The sequence below is a fragment of the Notechis scutatus genome, chromosome 15, assembly GCF_049901735.1.
Source record: "Notechis scutatus isolate UNSWTSFEM ecotype Mainland chromosome 15, rNotScu1.2, whole genome shotgun sequence".
Taxonomy (NCBI): Eukaryota; Metazoa; Chordata; class Lepidosauria; order Squamata; family Elapidae; genus Notechis; species Notechis scutatus.
The window spans coordinates 3,703,048-3,727,465 of NC_142023.1; the positions used below are offsets into that span (position 1 = coordinate 3,703,048).

At 46.3% G+C, this 24,418-nt stretch overlaps 3 protein-coding genes across 6 annotated transcripts in view; 1 reads left to right on the forward strand and 2 right to left on the reverse strand.

The window, feature by feature from the left end:
* The window catches only part of TRUB2 (TruB pseudouridine synthase family member 2), a 316,494-nt gene that overhangs the window by 143,684 nt on the left and 148,392 nt on the right, over positions 1-24,418 (reverse strand). The window lies entirely within an intron of this gene.
* On the reverse strand, positions 131-3,930 carry PTRH1 (peptidyl-tRNA hydrolase 1 homolog). Its single transcript, XM_026689623.2, has 5 exons — positions 3,699-3,930; positions 2,845-3,064; positions 1,918-2,017; positions 828-873; positions 131-414 (listed from the first exon to the last, which is right to left on the reverse strand). The coding sequence occupies exons 1-5, from the start codon at positions 3,789-3,791 to the stop codon at positions 178-180; spliced, it is 696 nt and encodes a 231-aa protein (XP_026545408.1). The 5' UTR covers positions 3,792-3,930; the 3' UTR covers positions 131-177.
* TTC16 (tetratricopeptide repeat domain 16) lies at positions 3,651-23,982 on the forward strand. Of its 4 annotated transcripts, none has more exons than XM_087944144.1 (14): positions 3,651-3,706; positions 5,723-5,847; positions 6,453-6,637; positions 9,500-9,590; positions 11,093-11,233; positions 12,198-12,370; positions 13,424-13,553; positions 14,661-14,875; positions 17,038-17,285; positions 19,058-19,199; positions 19,433-19,598; positions 20,881-21,014; positions 22,293-22,434; positions 23,343-23,982. In XM_087944144.1, exons 2-14 carry the CDS (start codon positions 5,803-5,805, stop codon positions 23,472-23,474), a joined length of 1,944 nt encoding a protein of 647 aa, XP_087800270.1. In that variant the 5' UTR covers positions 3,651-3,706; positions 5,723-5,802; the 3' UTR covers positions 23,475-23,982. The 4 variants fall into 4 exon arrangements, with proteins under 4 accessions (XP_087800270.1, XP_087800272.1, XP_087800271.1 ...); XM_087944146.1 differs by having other exon boundaries at positions 12,270-12,370; XM_087944145.1 differs by having other exon boundaries at positions 5,726-5,847.

The following is a 24,418-nucleotide window of genomic DNA, read 5'->3' on the forward strand; positions in this document are numbered from 1 at the left end:
AGAACGGAGCTGGAAAGCAGGTTAGCGGGGTGGGAAGAGAAAGGGGGATTTTGCAGTAACCTTCCCCTGCCACGCCCACCAAGCCACGCCCACCAAGTCATGCCTTCAAAAAAAGACACACACACACAACTCGGCTGCTCTCAGTGGCCGGTCTTATAGGGGTGGGGGGGAGGGTGTTCAAGAGGGCCCCCTGCCTTCTGTCTTGGGAAGGGGGCTCGCGAGTCCGTCGCAGGGACCCGGTGACGCCCCCCTGCCGCGATTCTGCTGAATGTGCTGCAGCAGCATCGCCGTTGCCCTCTCCAAAACGGGTGGCAACACCTCCTGCTCTGCGTCGGTGAAGCGGCTTAGGACGTAGTCTTCGACGGAGGCCTTCGCTGTCGGACGGCCGATGCCAATCCTGAGCCGCACCATGCGCTGCGAAGAAAAAAAAAAAAAGGCATGAAGGATTCTGTCAAGCCCCTCCAGCGTCATTCGATCAGCTGACCCCTTTTCCTCTTCTCAATAGGGCCCTGCCCCAATTCGCCTCCCTCTGCTCAGCAGAGGGAAACTGACTAGACCGTGCGCGCAGGCAGGCAAGTTCTAACCATGCACAGCATAGCTTTTGAAGCAGGCGTTTTAGCCTGGCAACCGCCACAACCGGTGTCATTTTTAACCAGGCTCTACCCAAGCAAGAAATCGAACCGTGCCAAGCACGTGAAGGGGGATTGCCCGGGATAAGCTGAGATAGCCCTGGCTTGCTGTGATGTAGGATTTCAGCCAAGGATCTCCCGTTCCGACGGCGACACGAGGGTGTAAGAAAGGGATCGGAAAGCAAAATTAAGGCTTACATCGGAGTGCAGGCAGCTGATGCAGGAACGGACTCCGTTGTGACCCCTGAAAGATAAAACGAGGCCTGTGAGATCCCGTCGTTCCTTCAAGATAAGGTTTATTTCAGTCCATTCCTAGCTTAATTGTGGCTTAAAGACCTGGCTAACTTCATGCTAAGCCCAGAATGAGCCAGCCCCTTTAGAGGTATGAATCCCAGTCAATGGGAGCTAGACTGGAAACAACACACCGCCAACAAAACACCCTGAGAACAGCACAAAAGGATGGGATGTGGAATTGTTATAATTCTGCTTAGTTTGTCGAACTAGGATTGCCTGGCTGATTAAGTGGGATCAAGTCAGGTCTCTTAATGACCATCTAGGTTTTAATAAAAGGGAATCTCTCTAGTTCGGGGTTGAAATGGTCCTTGGCGCTTTCTGAAGTTGGTTGTTTTCTTGCAGACATTTCATGACCCAACTTGGTAACATTATCAGTGCTAGGAGGAGGTAGGATGGGGAGGAGGACGAGCAAGAGGAGGATGAGGACTGGTCTCTTTGGGTGCTGTCTGAGCTTGGTTGTTTTCTTGCAGTCATTTTATTACCCACACTAGGTAACTATCATCAGGGCTAGGAAGGAGTGAGGAAGAGGAGGAGGAGGAGGAGGAGAGGAGGAGGAGGAGGAAGGCTGTGGGGGTCCTTGGTGCTCTCTGCGTTTGCTTGTTTTCTTGCAGACGTTTCATGATCCAACTAGGTAACTTCATCAGTGCTGGTAAAGAATGGGTTTGCTTTCAATTTATATTCTGGTAGCTTGCCCTGTCAGTGCACCGATAATATTACCTGGTCTGGGTAATGAAACGTCTGCAAAGAACTCTCCTCTCTTCTCCAGAATGAAATATCTTCATTTTTTTCCAAGCCTCTCTTGTGGTTCTATTCACTGCTCTTGCAATCAAGTCGCTCTACTTAGATGAGCCTGTAGTAAGAACTATGGGCTGTTTTTCCTGGGGTGGATTTGTTTTCCTCCCTATGTTTAAAAAACAACAACTTTCTACGGCTCTTAAACGGTGAATAAGGAGTCTGCAGGTGCCTGTAAAGATAATGGTTTGGCATCAAATACCTGGCACTGCCACCTAGTTTTAGGGAGATCTTCCCCAGGGGCTTATCCAGATCATCGTGGACCAGGTAGATATCTTCAATGTCCAGGTTGTATTTTTCCACTGACGAGAGAGAAGAGATGAGTCAGTGGCCGAGGCCAATCTAGTAAGAGACAAGTGGTTGGATTAGGCTTTTTTTTTTTTTTTGCAATGTTGATTCCAGAGAAAGCACCCACCCCAAGTTCTCCAAACACAGAAGACGCAGGTTTGCGGAGGGAAGGGAAGACAAGTGGCATTTCCAGATATTTGATTATTTCTTAGGGTTATAGGAAGGATGTGGCTATGAGACAGGACAAGAAGTGGAAAATGTCATCAGTGTGAGAACATTATTAGTGTGAGATCCTTCCCTCCCTCCCTCCCTTCCCTTCCTACCTCCTTCCCATTTCTGTCTCCTTCCTCCCTCCCTGTCATTTCCGTCTCCTCCCTCCATCCCATTTCCATCTCCCTCCCTCTCTCCCTGCTTTCCCTTCATTTCCATCTCCTTCCCTCCCTCCTTCTCTCCCTCCCATTTCCATCTTCTCTTCCTCCCTCTCATTTCCATTTCCCTCCCTCCCTGTCATTTCCCTCTCTTTCTCCCTCCCATTTCCATCTCCTCCTTCCCTCCTTAATTTCCATCTCCTCCGTCCAAAATTCATACATTGCTATATGATTTGTTTTTTAGACAATGTTCGGGTAAACCACGGTTCCCTGTCTTAACTGCCTGTGTGCACAAACCAAGCCACAACACACATGTTAGTCTTGCTTTTGGATTCCATGATGGTTCTTCAGTTCATTGGGTGACCTACAAACTAATTGGATGACGAGCAATGAAAGGTTGACCAACCGCAGGAAGGAATGTGGTTGGGACGGTGGTGTATATAAGAGGCTTAAAAGGTTCACAAATGTCGTACCAGCTGAGGCCAACGAGATCCCATTGAGGTTCATGAACTTGCGGGGTTTCATCAGCAGAAGCTCAGCCTCCCCTAGACGGGCCACCACCATGTCCGCGCAGCATCGCTTGTCTCTTTTCCACTGGTCAGCCACGTCCAGCTTGGAGGCCAGGTGGTTCAGCACCGCCATACCCACGCTGTGCCGGGTACCAGGGAACGTGTGGTTGCCCAGGCCAGCCACCTGCAAAGGAAGAGAAGCAATGAACGGTCCAAAGGGATGAATTTGCATTGCTGGTGGTCTTCTTTTTCTCTAACCTTCTCCAGATTGCTAGAGATGTTCTACAGATCATATTGTCCCCAAGTTTTGGAGCCTGGGGCTGGGACCACAAAGTCCAGGAAGCCAAGCTGGGCAAGATTCCCTAATTTCATTCCTGTTAAATCCAGCTTTTCAAAATCCAGCTTTTTCCTTGGTCGCAAACCATCCAGATGTTTATAGGAGGAAGGTAGAACATTGCCTTGTGAGTGGTGGAAACTAGGGACAACAGCTGCAACTCTTCCTAATTGGAGACAAAACTGAGATCTAATCTGGTTATTAATGCAAGCCTGTTTAGCCCAAAACATATGGAAGGAACTGCTGGCACGCTGCCCTATCTTTATTTAAATGTCTTTTCCTATATTTAAATAAATCTTTTCCCTTCCTGACCCGCATATGGAAGGTTTCCGTTACAAAGAACCGGAAGTCGTATGTGATAGCCATGCCTGCTTTACCTCTTTGGGTTGCCCGGTCGAATTGACCCACTCAACCCGGAAGCGATCATTTCCAAACCGGAAGGAGCCTGGCCATGATGGCGTTCGCTTGAAAGCGGCGGACTTACCATCACCGGTTTGTAGCTCGTCGTTTGTAGCTCGTCGCTGCGGTGACTCAGAGCCCAGCGCAGGAGTTGTCCGAGGGGCTGAGGGCGCATCATGGCCTCTCCGCCTCGCCTTTCCCCCCCACACTTCCCGAAGGCCCACTTCCGGGGCCGGCCGCAAAGTGTTTTTTTTTTTTAAAAAAATGCCGAGCTCTGCGGCGCTGCCTTTGCCACCTGGCTCAGTATGACGTCATCAGGCTTGTGGCCTATCGCGGGATGCCTGGCAGGAAGGTTTTCCAGCGCCATCTTTGTTAGGGGCGGAAACTCGAGTGTTCTTTAAGCGAAGCTCAAATCTCCGCAATGAAGTAGTATAATAAAAACTCTTAAAAAGATGCAAATATGTGACTTGCTGCTTTGAAAGTTAGAAATTAAAGTCAAAGCCTTTAGGCTGTAATAAAATAGTAGTAGCAGTAGTAATAACAACAACAAAACACCAACAATAATAATAACTTCCATCTAGCGGCGATATCGGTAGCACCATCAAACACCCAGATGATAATTATTAACAAAACAACAACAACAACAACAACAACAACAATAATAATAATAATAATAATAATAATAATAATAATAATAATAATAATAATAATAATAATATGATGATGATTTGATACCTAAGATTTTATTTTATTTATTTATTTATTTATTTATTTATTTATTTGATTTGATTTGCCAATTGTTTACAAGATAATAAGTATAAGTGTATACATAGTTGTGAATACATGAAATAAGAAAAATAAAAGAAGAATAAGAGAAACAATAGGACAGGGACGGTAGGCAGGTTGGTGCGCTTATGCACGCCCCCTACAGACCTCTTAGGAAAGGGGTGAGGTCAATAGTAGACAGTCTAAGGTTAAAGTTTTTGGGGTTTGGGGAAGCAACCCATATCAACCATCAATGTCAGTCAATGATATTTGTGATACATTTTTAAGTGTTCAGTTGGCTAAGTTTCATGTCTGATGAATAAATGAGATAGTTAGTACTAGTAGCAGCAGCAGCAGCCACCTTCAGAAGGACTTGATAGGACTTAATAAAAGTGCCAAATCCAGTCTCAATGTCTGGCTGATTGTGCAGTCAACCATAATAATAATAATAAATTAATTATATTATTTAGTAAATAGTATAAAGTTACTAAATTTGCACTGTAAATAAATGCCTTAAGTGTACTAAATAAATAGGAATAAAAACAACATGAATGGGGGTCAGAGTTGAAAACATGGGGCTCTTTAATGAGAAAAAAAAGCAGCTTTGAGGCAGATGGTCATCTTATTCCTATATGGCATCCTTACAAAACGTAAGCTGGGATCTCCGTTCTAGCAGAGGTTTTTTTTTTTCCAGATGAAAAATGTTTTGAAAAACATACTTTTCCGAGGTGACCTCTCAGAACAAAAGGCATATCAAGATGTTAAGTATTTTGTGAAGTGCAGGAAGTCCTCTAAAGCGACTACAATTGGAACTAGGAACTCGATTGTTCAGCATAGATTGTCCTTAAATGAAAACATGATGGTGCTTTCGATCTTACTTAAGCTTTCATTTGCTTTACAGACTTGCAGAGGGGGTAAATGCAAAGATTGGCCATACTTTTCGATCATTGTCGTAACAAACCATTGCTAAGTGAGGTAGTTCTTAAACAAGGACTGCCTCTACTTGAGAAAGAAGGTTAGCATCTCGCAGGTGAGAATAAAATCCTGGCACTTGCCTTCTGAGGCTCTTTAATGATGTGTGTGTTGGCTTTTTTTGCATTTTCTGTAGCCCTTTGGTGGGTTTTAATTCTGGAAGTTGCTTTGAGAATCCTTTTAGGGAAGATCTGAAACAATTTTTTCCTCTAGGTCAAGGCAATAACGAATGCAAGCTACATAAGTGACTTTTTGACTTTAGAGAATGTTAAAACTAAACTTAAGCCTCTTCCATGCAATCTTTCTGTGCTCTGAAGGCTTGGAAGCCTAACAAAGAAACCTCCTTTTTTAAATTCCTCTTTTCTCCTCTAGCAGCCAATGGGAAGTTTGAGCCCGCCAAGCGGTTGACATAGAAACCAGGGGACGCAAATTACAGAGTGGTTGGAGGAGCGATGGAGGATGAAGAAGAGGTCGAAGAACCCAAAGCAAAGGTGAAGGTGAGGAGGAGGTTGCACCCTGGCCGAGATCAAGCGGGTCGGATGGAGTAGGAGACGCGCGGATGGAGAAAATAGTATCGGCTGTCTTGTAGTAATGTTGCCTGCAAACCTTCCTCTCAAAATTCTGCAGCTCCTTTGTGGGAAATCTTGCCCCATAGTCTGCAGTTCTTATAGGGATTTTGCAGAAATACCAAACCAGTTTTGCAAGTAGTGCGGTGGCCCAGAGGTGGAGTTCCCACCTCACAATTAGGAGACTGTGAGTTTGATCCTGGGTAGAGGCAGATATTTCTCTCTCTGGGCATCCGGCCAATAAACGCTCAGCTCCATTCAGTTGCTCAGACTCTACCCAGTAAGGGATTATGGGTGCATTAAAAGAGGAGGAGGAGGAGGATGACTAAACCAGCTTTGCTTTTTTTTCAGAGGAGCCCCCGGTAGACGTTTGCTTTTAAAGAGGCCCTTTTGTGTTAGTTTAGTTATTCAAATAGGCTGGATATCCCGCTGTTTTCCAATCAAAACGAAGCGGTTCTCCTTGGCCAACGGGGGGAAAATGCCCTGCCTTACGTCCGGAGGACCCGCTGACTTTTGTCATCCTTCCTATCCTGCAGGAGGTGAAGATGTCGACGATTGTTATGACGCTCTTCCCTACAGCCGTCAGCGAAGAGAAGCTTCAGGAATCCAAGGAAAAAGCCATCACTCGCATTTTTGGGCCCGCAAAGACTTTGCTGAAGGTTAAAAACCCCCAAAGAGCAGGAGATTATGAAAGCATTTTGAACAGGAAAATAGACGAGCAGTACGTGCTAGTTTTCTCCCCATCCCTAAAAACACGGATCAGGGAATAATCTGTAATTTGCTTTTAATTTTTTTTAAGCTGAGTTTAAAACTGGGTGAGGTTTGCATTAATTTATTCATGGTGTAGTGAATAGTGCGATGACCTGGGGCATGGCATGAGGGCAACACAGCCAGAGAACAGGTGTGAGTCCCTTTATTTGCTCCAACTTTGCCCCCCAACATCCTGTTTACTCTCCGGCCTGAAAAAAAGCTCTCTCACGAACCTGCAACAGCCTTCTGGCTGCAGATACTTCAGTCCAAACACTGTAAGCAGAAGGCAATCAATCACTCCAGCAGGGCAAGATAAATGAGTCCAATAATTCCAGCAAGGCAAGATAAGCCAGCAGAAGCACGGCAATAATTCAAACAGTCAGAAGGAATGCCAGGAACGCAGGCCACAACTCTCAACACTAGATGAACTCAGTGTTTGTTCCCGACAAACACCCCTCCCAACTGCCTCTCCTTTAAACTCTCTTCCCAGGTGTGCCTTGTGAAGGGAATCAGGGCCCGTTCCTCCCCCGTAAGCCATGCAACCCATGTTGCTCTCTTCTCCATTCCTCCCTGCGCGCCGTAGGATGAGGAGGGGAGTGGGCCTGCGCCTTCCTCTGAACTCCCTCTCTTTCCTCTGAACTCCCTCTCCCTTGTTCTACCTCTCCCCTGCTCTGCCCAGCCTGACTTTGCCCTTCCCCAGTTTCCTCCACAGCCAATGGAGCCACACTCCCACTCCCTGTCAGCTGTTCGTCTTCCGTCTCGGATTCACACTCTGACGGGGGCGTGAGAGATAGCCCTTGACTTACGAACCTAAAATTTATGAGGTTAAATGAGATTGCTTATTAAGTGAGGTTTGCCTCATTTTATGACCGTTCTCACTGCGCACTTGTGAAGTGAATCCCTGCAGTTGTTTAAATTAGTAACACAGGGATTACATGACACTGTGACTGTCGTAAATATGAATCAGGGGGCCAAGTCGACACATGACCATGGGGAGGCTGCACTGGTCGTAAGTGTGTAAAACCGACATGAGTTACTTTACTCAGTAAACTTTGAACGTTCAACAAAAGAACTATTGTAAGTCAAGGACTAGCCTGTAGGCCTGTAGGGTTTGCTTGTGTCCAATTTTTATTTATTGATTTATTTTTTAAACAAAATTTATTCGGTTTTTAAACAGTTTAAAAACATAGCAAAAAATACACAATTCTATCAACATTGAAGACATCATTCACATTTCTTAATCTTATACTTAGTTTCCTATTACATGACAATTATTACATATTACTTTCCCTATTAATTCACTATTTCTTATTCCATATTTATGTAATATATTACATAATATATTTTCTGTTGATTCTACATTCAGTCTATGTAACTTCATATCCTTTACTTCATTACAGTACTACTTTTTTTCCTATTCTAAAACCATGCATACCAGGCGTCCCAGACTGAGTAATATATCAATTCCTCTTTATCGTTTAATTCTAAGGTCAGCCTGTTCCATTTCTACGCAGTCCAATATTTTCTATCGCTGCTCCCTCTTGTGGCGTATTCTCCCTGTTTCCAGCGTTGTGCATATGAGATCCTAGCAGCAGTTATGTAAAATGATATATATCTATCGGTTTTACTATATTTTCCTCTTATTACGTCCAATAAAAATGAATTTCTGGTTGAAATTCAATTTTTTGTTTTAGTATTTCTTCCAGCCAAATTCAAATCTTATTGCAATATTTTTTTAACTTCTGGGCAGGTCCACCAGATATGAAAGTATGTACCCCTTTCTTTCTTGCATTTCCAGCATTCCGGATTTTGATTCGCAAACATTTTTGCCAATCTGGCGGTGGGTAGATGCCACCTATAAAACATTTTGCACATATTTTCTCTATACGCTGTACATAGTATTAGTCTATAATTTGTCCCCTACATTCTTTCGCAATGTTCCAGTTTTAATTTATGAAACACATTGATGTGTTTTATTTGTTTTTCTTTTTTTCTTTTTCCTTGGTTGTTTTGATTGGTCTTTTTTTTTTTTAACATTTGCTTTTTGTAACCTTCCTTGTTATGGCTTCATTTTTTACAGTTGTGTGCTGTTACAGTACATCCATCTGCCTGTCCTAATTCTTTGGAAAGGACTCGCTAGGTTGACAGAAATGCCAAATCTGGTCTGAACATCTGGCTGGCTGTGCATGGAATCATAATCACAATCGTTGTCAACTCGTAAAGCATTCCTGGTCTGCTCTTGAGTTGCCATAGGCAGGAGGGGGGAGAACTGATGGAGAGAAGCTCAGTTGCTATGACCAGAAGCCCATTCCACGCATAATATTTCTGCCTGGATCCTACTTGGCCTGATTAGAACCTGGGGCCCAATCCAAAACTAAATCCCAAGCAACCCAAATTAGATACTTGGTTGATACTTGGGATGCTGGCAGCAACCTGTATCAACATCATGTTTCATGAATAAAAGAGATAATTATTATTTTCTGGGTTACTTGGGATTTATTTTAGGACTGGACCTCAGGTTCTAATCAGGCCAAAGAGGATCCAGGCAGAAATAACCGAAAAGAAAAGAAAAATAGTTTCAGACAAGCAATGCATATTTCTTTTGCCTAAAGAGAAAATCACACACAGCCTAACGTTAGCATTTATGGCTTGTTGTTGAGCAAACGTGGCTAAAATCAACGTGAACGGGATGCTTCAGTCTAGGCAGGCAAATTGTTGGCCTTTCATTCTTCTTCCAAATGTTGAAAGATGCTTCGGGCTGGCGAGAGATGGATGGGCCTCCGGTCCCAACACCTCTGGTTTCCTTTTGGATTTTGTTTTTGTTTTTTTACAGCTGCCGAGAAGGAGATCTGTACTTCTCCCAAGGGGAATGGGAGGAAGCGATCACTCGCTACACCAAGGCTCTGAATCTGGATCCCAACAAGGTAGGTGTGGGGATGGAGGATGATAATAACTATAACTAATAACTATAACTATAACTATAACTATATATCTATGTCTATATCTATAACTATAACTATAACTATAACTATAACCATAACTATATAACTATAACTAAACTATAACTATAACTATAACCATAACCATAACCATAACCATAACCATAACTATATAACTATAACCATAACCATAACTATATAACTATAACTATATAGCTATAACTATATAACTATAACTATATAACTATAACTATAACCATAACCATAACTATATAACTATAACCATAACTATAACTATATAACTATAACTATAACTATAACCATAACTATATAACTATATAACTATAACTATATAACCATAACTATATAACTATAACTATATCTATAACTATAACTATAACTGTAACTAAACTGTACTATACTATACTATACTAACTATACTATACTATACTATACTATACTATAATATAATATAATATAATATAATATAATATAATATATACTATACTATAATATAATATAATATAACATACTGCAGAAGGATACCTTACTGGGATCTTCTTGCATAATCCGCCGATACATCACACAGTCCTAAAGGCTTGGGAAGTGTTCGACTAGTGACTTGTGTACGAAACCCGGCATAGTTATCTCCTTTGCTGTGTACACTGTCATATTTTTTTTGGTGTATAATACCTCTCTCTCTATAAAAGCGAAATGCCACTCACGCGTCATCACAAATTCTCCAGAACCCTAAAGCCTACAAACTTGAACTGTGGCCCGTATGTTCCTCTTGGCTTAAAAAAAACCTAAGAAAAACCTAAGAGAGGGTTTTTCAAAATGACCATCAGAGCGTTACTATTTCCTATGTTATTATTATTAACACGCTCTGATGCTAAGGAGTTCTACTCCCCCTCCCCACCTGAAAATAAATCTCTTCCAAATGCAAAACACAATCATAAGAGAGGAGTTTCACTTTCACTTTCAGAGCACCAAGCAGCTTTAGTACAGAACAGTTGAGCTAAGCCACGCCCAGGCTCCTTGCTGTCTTCTTGCTCACCCAGCAAATACCGTTTCAGTTTCCAAACAGCCCTCTCACACACGGACAGGACGCTAGCCAGATGAATACCGATGGATGCTGGTAGACAGAGGCAGAAGTTCTCCTCCCCTTATTTTCCTCCCCAAAAACTAAGCCCAACCACATAAGTTTCGTAGCGAAGCATGGATATCGAGCTCCACCAACACGAACAGCATTATTGTTAAACATTTTTTTTAACAATAATGTTAAAAATAATAACAATAACGTTGTTCACGTTGGTGGTGCTGTGGGGCCTTCTAAGCGACCTGGGTGAGGTATCTAATGGAGAAGCTAGTTTTACTGTTGGGGTGGGATTTTAAGGGGTGTATGGACTTCAACTCCCAGAATTCCTCGGTGGACCACCAGTGCCAAGGGCCTTCCGAAGGCCATTGTGGGTTCTTCCTCTCCCTAGGGAGAACTTTACGAGAGGAAAGCGGAAGCCTTTCTCCAGCTTTGTGACTTCCAATCTGCCGCGATGCACCTTCGGAAGGTCTATCACATGTCGCCGAAGGAGGGGACCCGAGAACGGCTGGCCTTCATTGTATTCATACAGGTGGAGTTGAGGATATCCTTGGAAAGGCTTGCTTTCCTTCCTTCCTTCCTTCCTTCCTTCCTTCCTTCCTTCCTTCCTTCCTCCTCCTCCCTCCCTCCCTCCCTCCCTCCCTCCCTCCCTCCTCCTTTCCTTCCTTCTCTATCCTTCCCTTCCTCCCTCCCTCCTCCTTTCCTTCCTTCCTTCCTTCCCCTCCCTCCCTCCCACCTGCCCCCTTCCCTTCCCTTCCCTCCCACCCTGTCCTTTCTTTCTTCCCTCTTGCCTCCCCCTTCCTTCCTTCTTTCCTCCTTCCTTTCCTCCCTCCCTCCCTCCCGCCTTCTTCCCTTCCCTATCCTTCCTTCCCTCCTACCTCCTTCCCTTCCTTCTCTATCCTTCCCTTCCTCCCTTCTTCCCTCCTCCTTTCCTTCCTTCCTTCCCTCCCTCCCTCCTACCTCCTTCCCTTCCTTCTCTATCCTTCCCTTCCTCCCTTCTTCCCTCCTCCTTTCCTTCCTTCCTTCCTTCCTCCCTCCCACCTGCCCCCTCCCCTTCCCTCCCACCCTGTCCTTTCTTCCTTCCCTCTTGCCTGCCCCCTTCCTTCCTTCCTTCTTCTCCTTCCTTTCCTCCAACCCTCCCTCCCACCTCCTTCCCTTCCCTACCGTTCCTTCCTCCTTCCTCCTTCCTTTCCTCCTCCTCCTCCTCCTTCCTTTCCGTCCCCTTCCTTCCTGCCTTCCTTCCTTCCTTCCTTCCTTCCTTCCTTCACTCCTTCCCCTTCCTTCCTTTTCCTTCCTTCCATCCATCCATCCATCCCTCCTTCCTGTGTCCATTCTCCCTTCCCTTCTCTTCCCTTGCCTGCCTATCTTCCTGCCTCCATCCTTTCCTTCCCTCTCAGTCTCCCTCTCTCCCTTCCCCTCATGCCTCACCTCTTCTATCTCTCTAGTATACTATTTTTGTCTGACATAATAATAAAGACGCCGAGACTTCCGCCTAGACGGGAGGAAACAGGAAGGGCCATCTTCTGCAACCTGGTCCTTACGACGCCCATCATCCCCTCCCTCGCCAGGGCCAGTCTCTGTACGAGCAGAAGGTTTACCTGGACGCTCTCGACTCCTGGACTCACGCCTGCGAACTCCAGCCACAGAACAGGCTCTACCGCATGAGGAGGTACCCCCCAAAAAGGCTAAATTTGTTCCCCAAAGTTTTAAGAACGAGGGGTCTTCCCCTCTACCGAGGTTTCCCCCTCTAGCCTACCACTAAATAAGATGGCCGACTAGGTGATGAATCGTCCTGGTTTTGAAAAGATGAGTCTTCAAAAGAATGGGGACTCTAACATTGCCCTTCCTTTGAAGCACGACCGGGGGGTGGGTGGGATTCAGCCGGTTTCAGGCCGGTTCGAGCGAACGGGAGGTTAAAATTTTACATCTGGTTCACGGAACCGGTAGTTGACCCGGCCAGCTTGCCCCCTCCTCGCTTTCCTCCTCCCAGGAGTCTCCACGTGGCCCATTTTGGAGGCAGGTAGGTGCAGGGTCCACGCAGAGGCTCTGGGAGGGTGAAAAATGCCCCCCCCTGGAAATTCCAGAAGTCTGGAAACGGGCCTGCGTTAGGTTTCCCAGGGATGAAATCCATTTAAAAAAGAAGAAGAAAAAAGCAAAGTCCATCTTCCATAATAAGTTCTTTTTATTTAGGAAAGCATCAAATTGGCAAAGTCTGTTGTAATTCGGGATCTGACCCATCCCAGAATTACACCACATACTATTGGAAGTTAGAAACAACCCCCCCCATCCCCGCGCCCCAAATGTCACATTCCCTAATAGAAATAAATCAACTTTTGCCTGGTGTCCTCCATCTCCACCTCCAGAGTCAGCTTTGGTTCCCACGGGAAGGAGAGCCACCTAGCCTAAATAACTAGCTCCACTCCTCCCATCTTAGGAATGGGGCAAGCCCGAAACCCTTCCTCCCATAACCAGTAAAGAGAAAGGAAGAAAAGGAATATATAATAAGGCTACGCCTATGTCAATTTCAGGCTTGACAGCCTGTTTCCAGCTTCCGGAGGGCCTCCAGAGCCCCAGGGGAGGCCGTTCTCGCCCTCCCGGACTCTGGGGAAGGCGAATAATGGCCCCCCCGGAGTCTCTGGTAGGCCGCGCCCACTACGGCCACTTCCCACCCAGCAACCGGACAGAGAACCGAGGGACCCTCAGCAATTCTTTTTCTCTCCAGCATCGCCTGCCTGGCTGCGATGAACCGCTTCAACGATTGCCTTCAGATGGTCAACGCGGAGGTGGAACTCGACAAGAGCAACGCCGACCTCTTCGTCCTGAGGGCTCGTCTCTTCGAATACTTTGGGAAGGTTGGGAAAAAAACCAACTGCCTGATGGTTCTTTGGGAAAACTTTCTCTCAGCCGACGCCCAGGTCGTCCTTGAACTGACGGCCCTTCGCTTACCGACAGATTCGAAGTGGCCTTGAAAAAAAAAAGTGACCCCTACGTGGGGGCCATGGGGGTCAAAGTTCAGGGCAGGAGGTCCTTGGTGCTCTCTGAGCTGGATGGTTTTCTTGCAGACATTTCACGACCCAGCGACGTAGCGTCGTCCTTGTTAGAGGGAGTAGGATTGGGAGAATGGGACTGTGAGGTCCTTGGTGCTCTCTGAGCTTGGTGATTTTTCTTGTAAACGTTTCATGACCCAACTAGGTAACATCATCAGTGCTAGAGGGGAATGATGGAGGAGGAGGAGGAGGAGGAGGAGGAGGAGGAGGAGGAGGAGGAGGAGGGAGGAGGAGGAGGAGGAGGAGGAGGAGGAGGAGGAGGAGGAGGAGGAAGGAAGGAAGGAAGGAAGGAAGGAAGGAAAGGAAGGAAGGAAGGAAGGAAGGAAGGAAAGGAAAGGAAAGGAAAGGAAAGGAAAGGAAAGGAAAGGAAGGAAGGAAGGAAGGAAAGGAAGGAAGGAAGGAAGGAAGGAAGGAAGGAAGGAAGGAAGGAAGGAAAGGAAGGAAGGAAGGAAGGAAGGAAAGGAAGGGAAGGAAGGAAGGAAGGAAGGAAGGAAGGAAGGAAAGAGGAGGAGGACTGTGGGGTTTGGGGTCCTTGGTGCTCTTTGAGCTTGGGGTTTGTTTGGCAGACATTTCATTACCCAGTTAGATAATATGATCAGTGCTAAAAGGGAGTGGGGTTTGCAGAGGAGAAGGAGGAGGAGCAGAAGGACTGTGGGATCCTTAGTGTTGTAATGACGAGGCAGTCGAGTTGTTTGATCACGAACAACTGAATCATGATTAACTTTATTGGAGTCTAATCTTTGTAAGATGTGTGGAATGTACTTCTGGTTTTAATTGCCGTACTGCTCCTTCGGGATTTCCCCCTCCCCTCCTGCTTATGGCAACTCGAAAACAGGCATCGGATCGCTTTACGAGTTGACACACCCTGTGATTTGCTTGAACGCCGGCGTCTGCTTTGCTCCCTTTCCAAAGGCAAGCTGCTGCTTTTGCAACATCCAAGAGGCCCTGGCGTTGGATCCAGACCACGCGGAAGCCCAGCTTCTCTTGAGGAAGATGACCAAGGAGGCAGAGAGGTCTAAAGATTGTGCGGTGACCCTGGCCATCAAGGGCAACCTGAAAGGGGCTTTGCTGAAGATCAACCGAGCCATCAACTACAACCCCTTGGGTGAAAAGTATTTCCTCTTCAGGTACCTTTGGTCTTTGGTCTCACCCTCTTCAGGTGTGGTCACTGGGGTTTCGGACTTCTGTGCCGCAGACCTGCAAGAGGGTGTAAATGAGACAGGTGAGGAGAGGAATGCTGGGAGGGAGAACAGATTGGAATGACATTTGCTGCTCAAAAAGACCACCGTGAGAACTGGATCGCTCTCAACCCCAAAAGTTGGGCTCCCTTGGCCCGGGATTTTTCTTTGGGGGGGGCTTCCTCAGGGGACTGAAATTATTTATATATTTAGCATACGGCACCTATAGAAGTCAAGCAATCACTGATATACAAATTTAGTTTAAATAAAGCATAGATAGATGATAGATAGATAGAACGATAGATAGATAGATAATGATAGATGATAGATGATAGACTGATAGATTATAGACAGATAGATAGATAGATAGATAGATAGATAGATAGATAGATAGACAGATAGAGATAGAGATGATATAGATACAGACAGATAGATAGATAGATAGATAGATAGATAGATAGAAGATAGATAATGATAGAGATGATAGATTAGATGGATGGATGGATGGATAGATAGATAGATAGATAGATGACAGATAGAAGATAGATAATGATAGAGATGATAGATTAGATCAGGATCCCCAACCTTTCGACGCCGCTGCCCGGTTCCGGCGCCAGCTGGGCGCCGCGCCCGGTTCCGGCGTCAGCTGGGCGCCGCCATCTTTTTTGACGAAAATCACTTCCGGTGACGTCACGAGTGATTTTTCGTCAAAAATGGCGGCGCAGTGCTGGTGAGCTTTTTCGGGTAGAAATGGCTTTCTACCCGGAAAGCTCACTGAGCGCTGGCGCCGCCATCTTTTTTGATTTAAAAATTGCTTTTTTACCAAAAAAGATGGCGGCGCCAGCAACCAGCGGCCCGGTAAGGCTTGTTCCGCTGGATCGGTACCGTCCGCGGACCGGCGGTTGGGGACCCCTGGATTAGATGGATGGATGGATGGATGGATGGATAGATAGATGACATAGATAGATAGATAGATAGATAGATAGATGACATAGATAGAAGATAGATAATGATAGAGATGATGGATGGATGGATGGATGGATGGATAGATAGATAGATAGATAGATGACATAGATAGAAGATAGATAATGATAGAGATGATGGATGGATGGATGGATGGATGGATAGATAGATAGATAGATAGATGACATAGATAGAAGATAGATAATGATAGAGATGATAGATTAGATGGATGGATGGATGGATGGATAGATAGATAGATAGATGACATAGATAGAAGATAGATAATGATAGAGATGATAGATTAGATGGATGGATGGATGGATGGATAGATAGATAGATAGATGACATAGATAGAAGATAGATAATGATAGAGATGATAGATTAGATGGATGGATGGATGGATGGATGGATGGATGGATGGATAGATAGATAGATAGATAGATAGATAGATAGATAGATAGATGATAGACAGACAGACAGATACGGTAGGTAGGTAGGTAGGTAGGTAGGTAGGTAGGTAGGTAGATAGAAATAAATGGATGGATGAATGAATGGCTGGATTGACGGATGGATAGATGATAGGTAGATAGATAAATATAGATAGATGTACATGCACATACATACTTATATACCGTATGTATATACTATATTGTACTGTCCACATATATGTGGACAATATAATGTAGGAGATAATTATTAAATGTAAAGATAAAACCAGAATAAAATAGCCATGAAATGGAGCCATAGAATCGCAATGGAATAGATGTTCTAATTCAACTATTAAGCGGCGTGGAGCTCTCGCCTCACCATCAGGAGGTTGTGAGTTCGATGCTAGGTAGCGGCAGATATTTCTCTCTCAGGGCGCAAAGAGGAAATATCTGCTGTGAACTCCATGTCGGTGTCAGGAAGGGCAGCCGGCTCCAGTCACTCCGACTCCACCACGAGTTAAGGGATTATAGGGTCATTAAAGGAAAATGAAGACGCTATAATTCGATAGCTAAGGAAGCTAACTGCTTCTGGTGTAACTACGATGAGAACCTCCCAGGTCCCCTTGAAATTTTCCTGAGGGGACACCCTTGAAGTAGAAATTGTTGCTAAGCCCCCGGATTCACCTCCGTTGGTTTGCTTCCCTCCTCAACTCCCGGAAGAGGCACCCTCCTGCGCAGGCTGAAGGACTTCAGCGCGGCCATCGATGACTACCTGAGGGCCGTCGAGCTGTGCAGAGCCAATGAGGCCAGCGAGGTGCGTCGTGAGGCTGAGAAGCAGGTCCTCCTGAGCTACAACGATTTTGCCGTCCACTGTTACTTCAAGGGCTGCTACGAAGAGGCCGTGCTGCTGCTCAACAAAGCCATCAAAGGGGAGAAAAACGAGTTTGGCCTCTACATCAACCGAGGAGGTAGGTGAAGAACAGTGGGGGTCTGCTCCCGGTTCTCACTGGTTGTAGCGAACCGGTTGCTCCAGTGAACGGTTGGCCCTGCCCACCCACCCACCTGCCCTTTCCTGTCCTATATTTCGTTGTTGTTGTTAGTTGTGAAGTTGTATCTGACCCATTGTGACCCCATGGACAACGTTCCTCCTCCCTCTCCTCTACCATCTTCTGGAGTCCATTTAAGCTCACACCGAGTGCTTCAGGGACTCCATCCAAGCCCCTTCCTTACTCTGCCGTCCCCTTCTTCTTCTTTGGCCCTCAGTTGTTTCCAGCATTTAGGCTCTTCTCCAGTGAGTCCTTCCTTCTCATCAGGTAGCCAAAGTCTTTGAGTTCCATCTTCAGGATCTGTTGTGGTTCGCCGGCAGCAGGTGCGGATGGCTGAGGCATCGGAGAGCGAGGACTCAGATGAGGGGCCTGCGTGTGATGTAGGGATGTGGCCAGAACTATCAGGGAGTAGAGTGCTGCTTTCAGAGATTGTGGAGCCTGGCAGCAATGACGAAGAGCTCCCCGAGGAGCCTGGGCCCAATGCGTGTGCACGCGGGGCTGCTCAAAGGAAAGAGCAGCTGCAGCAGCACGGGCGACTCGGGAGTAAGGCTGCAAGGGAATGGCCCCTCCCTTAAGAGATAAAAGCCAGCCTGAGAGACTGGGGTTCTTTGCAGGAAGCAAAGAAGTCCTTGCCCTTCAAGCCTTGTGGAAGTCCGGACTATCTTGCTTTGGTGTTTGGAGAAATATTTCTCAGTAACTTTATCTTGTGTTCTTGGCAGCCTTGTACAATCTTGGCAAGGCTTGTTCTTATCAGAGACAATGAGTTGTAATAGCCTTTTAACCGTGAACTAAATAAGGTCATCAGTGCTCAGTGCTACCTAGTTTGGACAATGAAACATCTGCAAAAAACCCTGTTAGGGATAACATTGTTTTACCCTAACTGTTTTGGGTAAAGATAATAAAATGATGAATCATGGTTTGTCAGATAAAGTGTATGTGACTTTAAACTAAAGGAATGTAATTAAGGGTGCAGCTGTAAAAGTACTATATAAGCAGCAAGGCACTCTCTGGCTCTTACTGGGTGGCTTATTGAAGACTGCGTTCTTGCTGGATCGGGAGGAGAAGAAGTGTTGGATTACTTTGAAGATATTTTCAACGGAGAGAAGATAAGTTTTGGACAGATTTATTATATGTGTACTGACACTGGCTATTCGACACGGACTTTGCAATTAGAGTATCCTCGACAAGAATTGACTGAAATTGATATATGACTAATGGACCGTTACATTTGACTATGCTATAATTCTTAAATGGAATAAACAATATTTTTGATAGCACAAAGCGTATCTGTATTTTTACTGCGTGTTAACTAGAAAACTTATCTCACACATTTACCTGTCTTTCCTATCTGACTTCGCTGTACATTCTGTTTAGTTTGTTTTCCTTAACACCCGTTGGGGAATCCAGGCTTAACAAACCCCACCAAGTTCAGAGAGCACTGAGGACCTCACACTCCTCCTCCTCCTCCTCCTCCTCCTCCTCCTCCTCCTCCTCACCACCACCACCACCACCACCACAAACCCCACTCCCTTCTAACACTGATGATGTTACCCCATTTGGTAATGAAATGTCTGCAAGAAAACCCATCCAGTTCAGAGACCACCAAGGACCCACAATCCTCCTCCTCTTCCTCCCACCCCCCCACTCCCTTCTAGCACTGGTGATGTTTATCTCTGTCTCTTTCTGCCTCGTAGACTGTTTTCTGAAACTGGGCCAGCTGAATTTTGCCATGGCGGATTATCAACAAGCCTTAGAGCTGCATCCTTTAGACCCCCGACTCCGGCATCGCATCGCTTGGCTCTCCAACGAGAGCGGATTGCAAGACTTCCGCGAAAAGTAGGCTGTGATCTGTTGGGAGGGCTCTCGTGGTGGTGAGGTTTCCTTGGGAGGGAAACGCTTGGGCCCTTAAGACGGTCCTTACATAGCTCCACCCCGAGAGCCTGGGGGCATCCCAGTTTTATTCCTCTCGGTCGTTGTTTTTCCGTCACGGTCCTGTAAAACAGACAACTGGGACTGGGATTCATGCTTTTATTGAGGTGTGTGTGTGTTTGTGTGTGTGTGTTTTCCAGGCAGTACTTGCAGGCTGAAACACATTTCTCCTGCGCTGTGGACAACGATCCCTGGGAAGTGAAGTATTACCTGAACAGGGCGAAGACTCGTGTGTTTCTGCAGGAGTTCCTGGGAGCTAAGGAAGACATGATCAGCGCCCTCTTGCTGAACCCCAACAAGGAAGAGGTAGGGTCATGGTAATCCCCCCACTGAAGACCACAATCGCGCCCTGAATTTCCCTTGCTCAGTGAGACACGTGTTTCCCCCCCCAATTTTGCAACCTATAAAGCCACCCTATAAAGCAGTGGCCCCCAACCTTTTTTGTGCCACGGCCCGGTACCGGCATCACAAAATCATCCGCAGCCCGGTACCGGCATCAGCATGCATGGCAAGGCGAGCCGAGCAACCGGCCAGCTAGCCGTCCCCCGCTTCTCCCCGCCACCTTCAACTCCTCCTTTGTACCTTTGTTGATGGGCTTCGGGACGGCTTCGGGACGGCCGCTCGGCTCGCCTTGCCTTGGGTGCTGAAAGAATCCTGCGCCTTAGTTTCGTTAAGCCCCCCCTTCGATGAAACTAAGGCGCGAGATTCCTTCAGGACCCAAACGCCGCTTTCCAACCGGAAAAGCTCACCCGGAAGCACTTTCTCATCGAAACAAGATGGCGGTGCCCAGCAAACCGGTGGCCCAGTAGAAAATGTTCCACGGACGGTACCGGTCCACGGCCCGGTGGTTGGGGACCCCTGCTATAAAGAATTAGTAAAACCACACCTAGAAGTCCACCCATCTTAAGGCTTCTGGGAGTTGAAGTCCACCCATCTTCAATCGTGCTGGGGAATTCTGGGAGTTGAAGTCCAGGCACCTTAAGGCTTCTGGGAGTTGGTCCACCCATCTTCAAACATGCTGGGGAATTCTGGGAGTTGAAGTCCAGGCACCTTAAGGCTTCTGGGAGTTGAAGTCCACCCATCTTCAATCATGCTGGGGAATTCTGGGAGTTGCAGTCCAGGCACCTTAAGGCTTCTGGGAGTTGAAGTCCACCTATCTTCAATCATGCTGGGGAATTCTGGGAGTTGAAGTCCACCCATCTTCAATCATGCTGGGGAATTCTGGGAGTTGAAGTCCACCCATCTTCAATCGTGCTGGGGAATTCTGGGAGTTGAAGTCCACCCATCTTCAATCATGCTGGGGAATTCTGGGAGTTGAAGTCCACCCATCTTCAATCGTGCTGGGGAATTCTGGGAGTTGAAGTCCACTCATCTTAAGCTTTCTGGGAGTTGAAGTCCCAACACTTCAAAGCAGATGAGAGCAATAAACACTGACCAGAGGGAGAAAAAAAAAAGCACCACACCCGAAATTTGTAGGGACACCTCCCTGGGTGCAATAGAAGCTCCTCCATTTTGAGTATAGGGTGTGTTTTTTTCATTTTAAAAAATGTTAACCGATTTTATTATTTTTTTTTTTTTTAAATTCCAGGTCCGGACCTTGATGGGCAACCTGTTTCCCGGAGAGAACAAAGAATCTCTCCTCAACAGCAAAGTTGGAGATTTGACCAAAACTCTCCTGGATCGAAAGCTGAAATCTTTCCCCGGTGGGAAAGCTTTGCAGAGGTATCGAATCGAAGCCGCGGGGAGATTTAATAGTATTTTCCGTGGAGGCCCAGACACGTTTTGGGGCTTTCCCTCCACCAATCCCATTTCCCCCCTCCTCTGTCGTCCTCTGGGAAACTTCTCGGTCAGCTGGGAGGCTGATCTCTTCCCTGCCTTTGGGCCAGTCAACTCTGCAACCCCGCCAGAGCTGATGGGGATTGTAGTCTGCAGCGCGGGAGATCCCCCTGCGCTTGAGCCCAGCCTCGGTCCCCCGTAGGCGCCTTGCAGTCCTTTTAAAGCACCACCGTCCTTGAATTAAGACCGGCCCAATCAAGAACACCAATCGATAGAAAATGAGGATAAATTTCAACGTGCTCCCAGAAGCTTCCTCTCTCTCTCTCTCTCTGTCTCGTTCTCTCTGTTCTCTCTTCTTTCTCTCTCATCCTGTCTCCTCTTTCTCCACTCTCTTATTCTCACTCCTTTCTCTCGTTCTGGCTCCTCTTTCATTTTCTTTCCCCTTATTCTCTCTCCTCATCTCTTTCTCTTTTTTTCCTCTCTCTTTTTTTCCTCTCTCTTCTCTCTTATTCTCTCATTTCTTTTTTCCTCTCTCTCATTCTTTCTCCCCTCTCTCTTATTCTCTCTCATCTCTCTTGTTCTCTCCTTTCTGTCCTTTTCTTCTCTTTCATTTTCTCTCTCCCCTTATTCTCTCTCTTCTCATTCTCTCTCCTCTCTTTTCTTTCCTTTCTCTCCCTTCTCTTATTCTCCTTCTCTCATTCTCTCTTATTCTGTCTCCTCTCTCTTTCCCCTTATTCTCTCTCCTCATCTTTCCCTTTTCTTTCCTGTTTATCTTCTCTTATTCTCTCCTTTTTTCCTCTCTCATTCTTTCTCCCCTCTCTCTTATTCTCTCATCTCTCATTCTTTCTCCCATTCTCTTTCTGTCCTTTATTTTCTCTCTCCCCTTATTCTCTCTCTCCTCTCATCTCTCTCCTTTCTCTTTTTCCTCTTCTCTCCCTCTCTTATTCTCTCCTCTCTTGTTCTTGCTCTTGTTCTGTCTCTTTCTCTCCCCTCTTATTCTCTCTCCTCTCTCATTCTTTCCTCTCTCCTGTTCTCTCTCCTCTCTCTCATTCTGTCCTCTCTTATTCTCACCCCTCTTTTTCCCCCTCTCTTATTTTTCTCTCTCCTCTTTCTTTCGGTGTCTCCTCTCTTTCTTTCTCTTGTTCTCTCTCCCCTCTCTTGTTCTTCCCTGTTTCTCTCTCCTTCTCCTTCTCTCTCTCTCTCTGCTTTTCCACCTTCTCCCAGGCCTCTGAAATCCACAGGATCCGAACCCTCAACCAACATGTACATTCAAATCGAGGACCAGAAGGGCGAGGAGAAGGAAGAGGGTGCTGAAGAAAAAAAGCTGCAAAAAAGACTGGCTGAATGTCAGCAAAACTCACACCAGGTATCTCCGCCACTTGGAAGGAAAACAAGACATTTTATTTCTTTACTTATTAAAAATTTATGCCGCCCATCTCCCCCATAAGGGGAGGCTGTAGGTTGACTCTGGGGCTTTTCATAGCTCTCAGAAAACCATTAATGGGTTGCAGTGGGTGACCGATCCAGCTAAAAAACAACCCTGGATTTGCTCTTTTATCCAGCTCTTTTGCAGCCGAAAACATCACAAAAGATTAACTTTCCTCCCCTTTGGAAAAATTTTTTGTCCGGGATTGGTATAAGGCCGCCTGTCTCGGCAAGGGGTTGGACTAGATGACCTCCAAGGTCCCTTTCAACCCTACGAGTCCGAGAAGAAAGGGTAGCCAGTGGAGTTTAAGTCTACCTGGAGGCTGTGAGGTCCCACCCCTGCGCAGTTCAAAAGCCAAGAAGCTAACATATGAGCTGTGGTGGCGCTGTGGTCAGAATGTAGTATTGCAGGCTAATTCTGCCCAATGCCAGCAGTTCGATCCTGACCGACTCAAGGTTGGCTCAGCCTTCCGTCCTTCTGAGGTGGGTAAATGAGGACCCAGGCTGTTGGGGGCAAGAGGCTGACTCCGTAAACCGCTTAGAGAGAGGGCTGTACAGCCCTGAAGCAGTGTTTAAGTCTAAGGCCTTCAAACGTGGCAAGTTTAAGACTTGTGGATTTCGACTCCCAGAATTCCTTGAGCTAACATGACTGGAGGAGGAATTCTGGGAGTTGAAGTCCACAAGTCTTAAAGCGGTCCAGTTGGAAGACCCCCCTGGTCTTAAGTGTTAGTGCTGTTGCTATCACCGCCATTTAAGTGAGGTTGAAAATGACATTAGGGACCCAGCGTGGTAGGTGGGTAGGAGTGTCCGTTTGGCCTGCAGCAAATTGTCCCGTGTGTGTCTTGGCAGGCAAACGAGGAGCTGAAGGAAGCGCGTCAAAATAAGCCAGCTCTGGAATCCAAAACTGTCTGGGTAGACGCCTGCGCCCGTCCGCCTCCCAAGGATTGCCCCAAGGAGCCGTACTGCTGGAGGAAATTCTAAGAAGGCGTCGGTCACTTTTAGGCCTGTCCGAAGCATCGCCTTGGGATGGTAAACCTTGGTTTTTCTCCCCCAACATATCCTGAATTTCAAGTGGGTCGAACAAACCAGATTTCTCCTGCCAAATAGCTTGCCCGCTCAAAACCACACAAAGTTAAAAAGATTTAGGATGGCCAGGTTTTGCTCGGCTAAGAGGCTTCGTTTCTGTAACCGAGACCCCAAAATCTTGGAAAGGGTGGAGGGGATGCCATCCCTCTTTCCCTTCGGGGCCCTGAGTGACATGTGGCAGCCCCTCCCACCCCCCAGGGAAAAGGCTACCCAGTGGGACGAAGCGGTTGGCACCAGAATAAATCTTTCCCCCTAATAATTGCTCAAAGTATCGGAAAACGGCAAGCGGGAAGCCAACTTACTTCTGTTCCATTTTGTTCTAGACGTTGGAAAAGATTTGCTCTATAAAGTTGTGCCTTTCCTGCTTTTTTATTTAAATAAAGCAACCTTTGGAAGACTCTAAGGTACGTCCAGGTTTTTCACATTTATTGTATGTTCAGATCCGCTGTGATGACCCCAAAGGGGCGTGGCACAAAGGCAACACAGATAATCAGTAGGAGTCCCTTTATTAGCTCCAACTTTTCCCCCAAAGTCCTGGTTACCTTTTGGCTGGAGAAAAACTCTCCCAGGAACAGCCTTTGGCTGCAGAGAATCAAGTCCAAAACGTGGCCAATAAAAACTATATAAGTCCAATCAAGGCAAAATGAGGTAATTAGTCTGACAGGGGAGGAGCAAGAATTCCAGACGGGAAGGAATGGCCATAATTCAACCCGGTTGGGACGCCAGGAACACAGATGAGCAAAGTCAACACAAGATAAACTCACGTTTGTTCCCAGCAGCTGCCCCACTTAGCATGCATTTCTTTTAAACTCTCATTCCCAGTTGTGCCTAATGAAGGA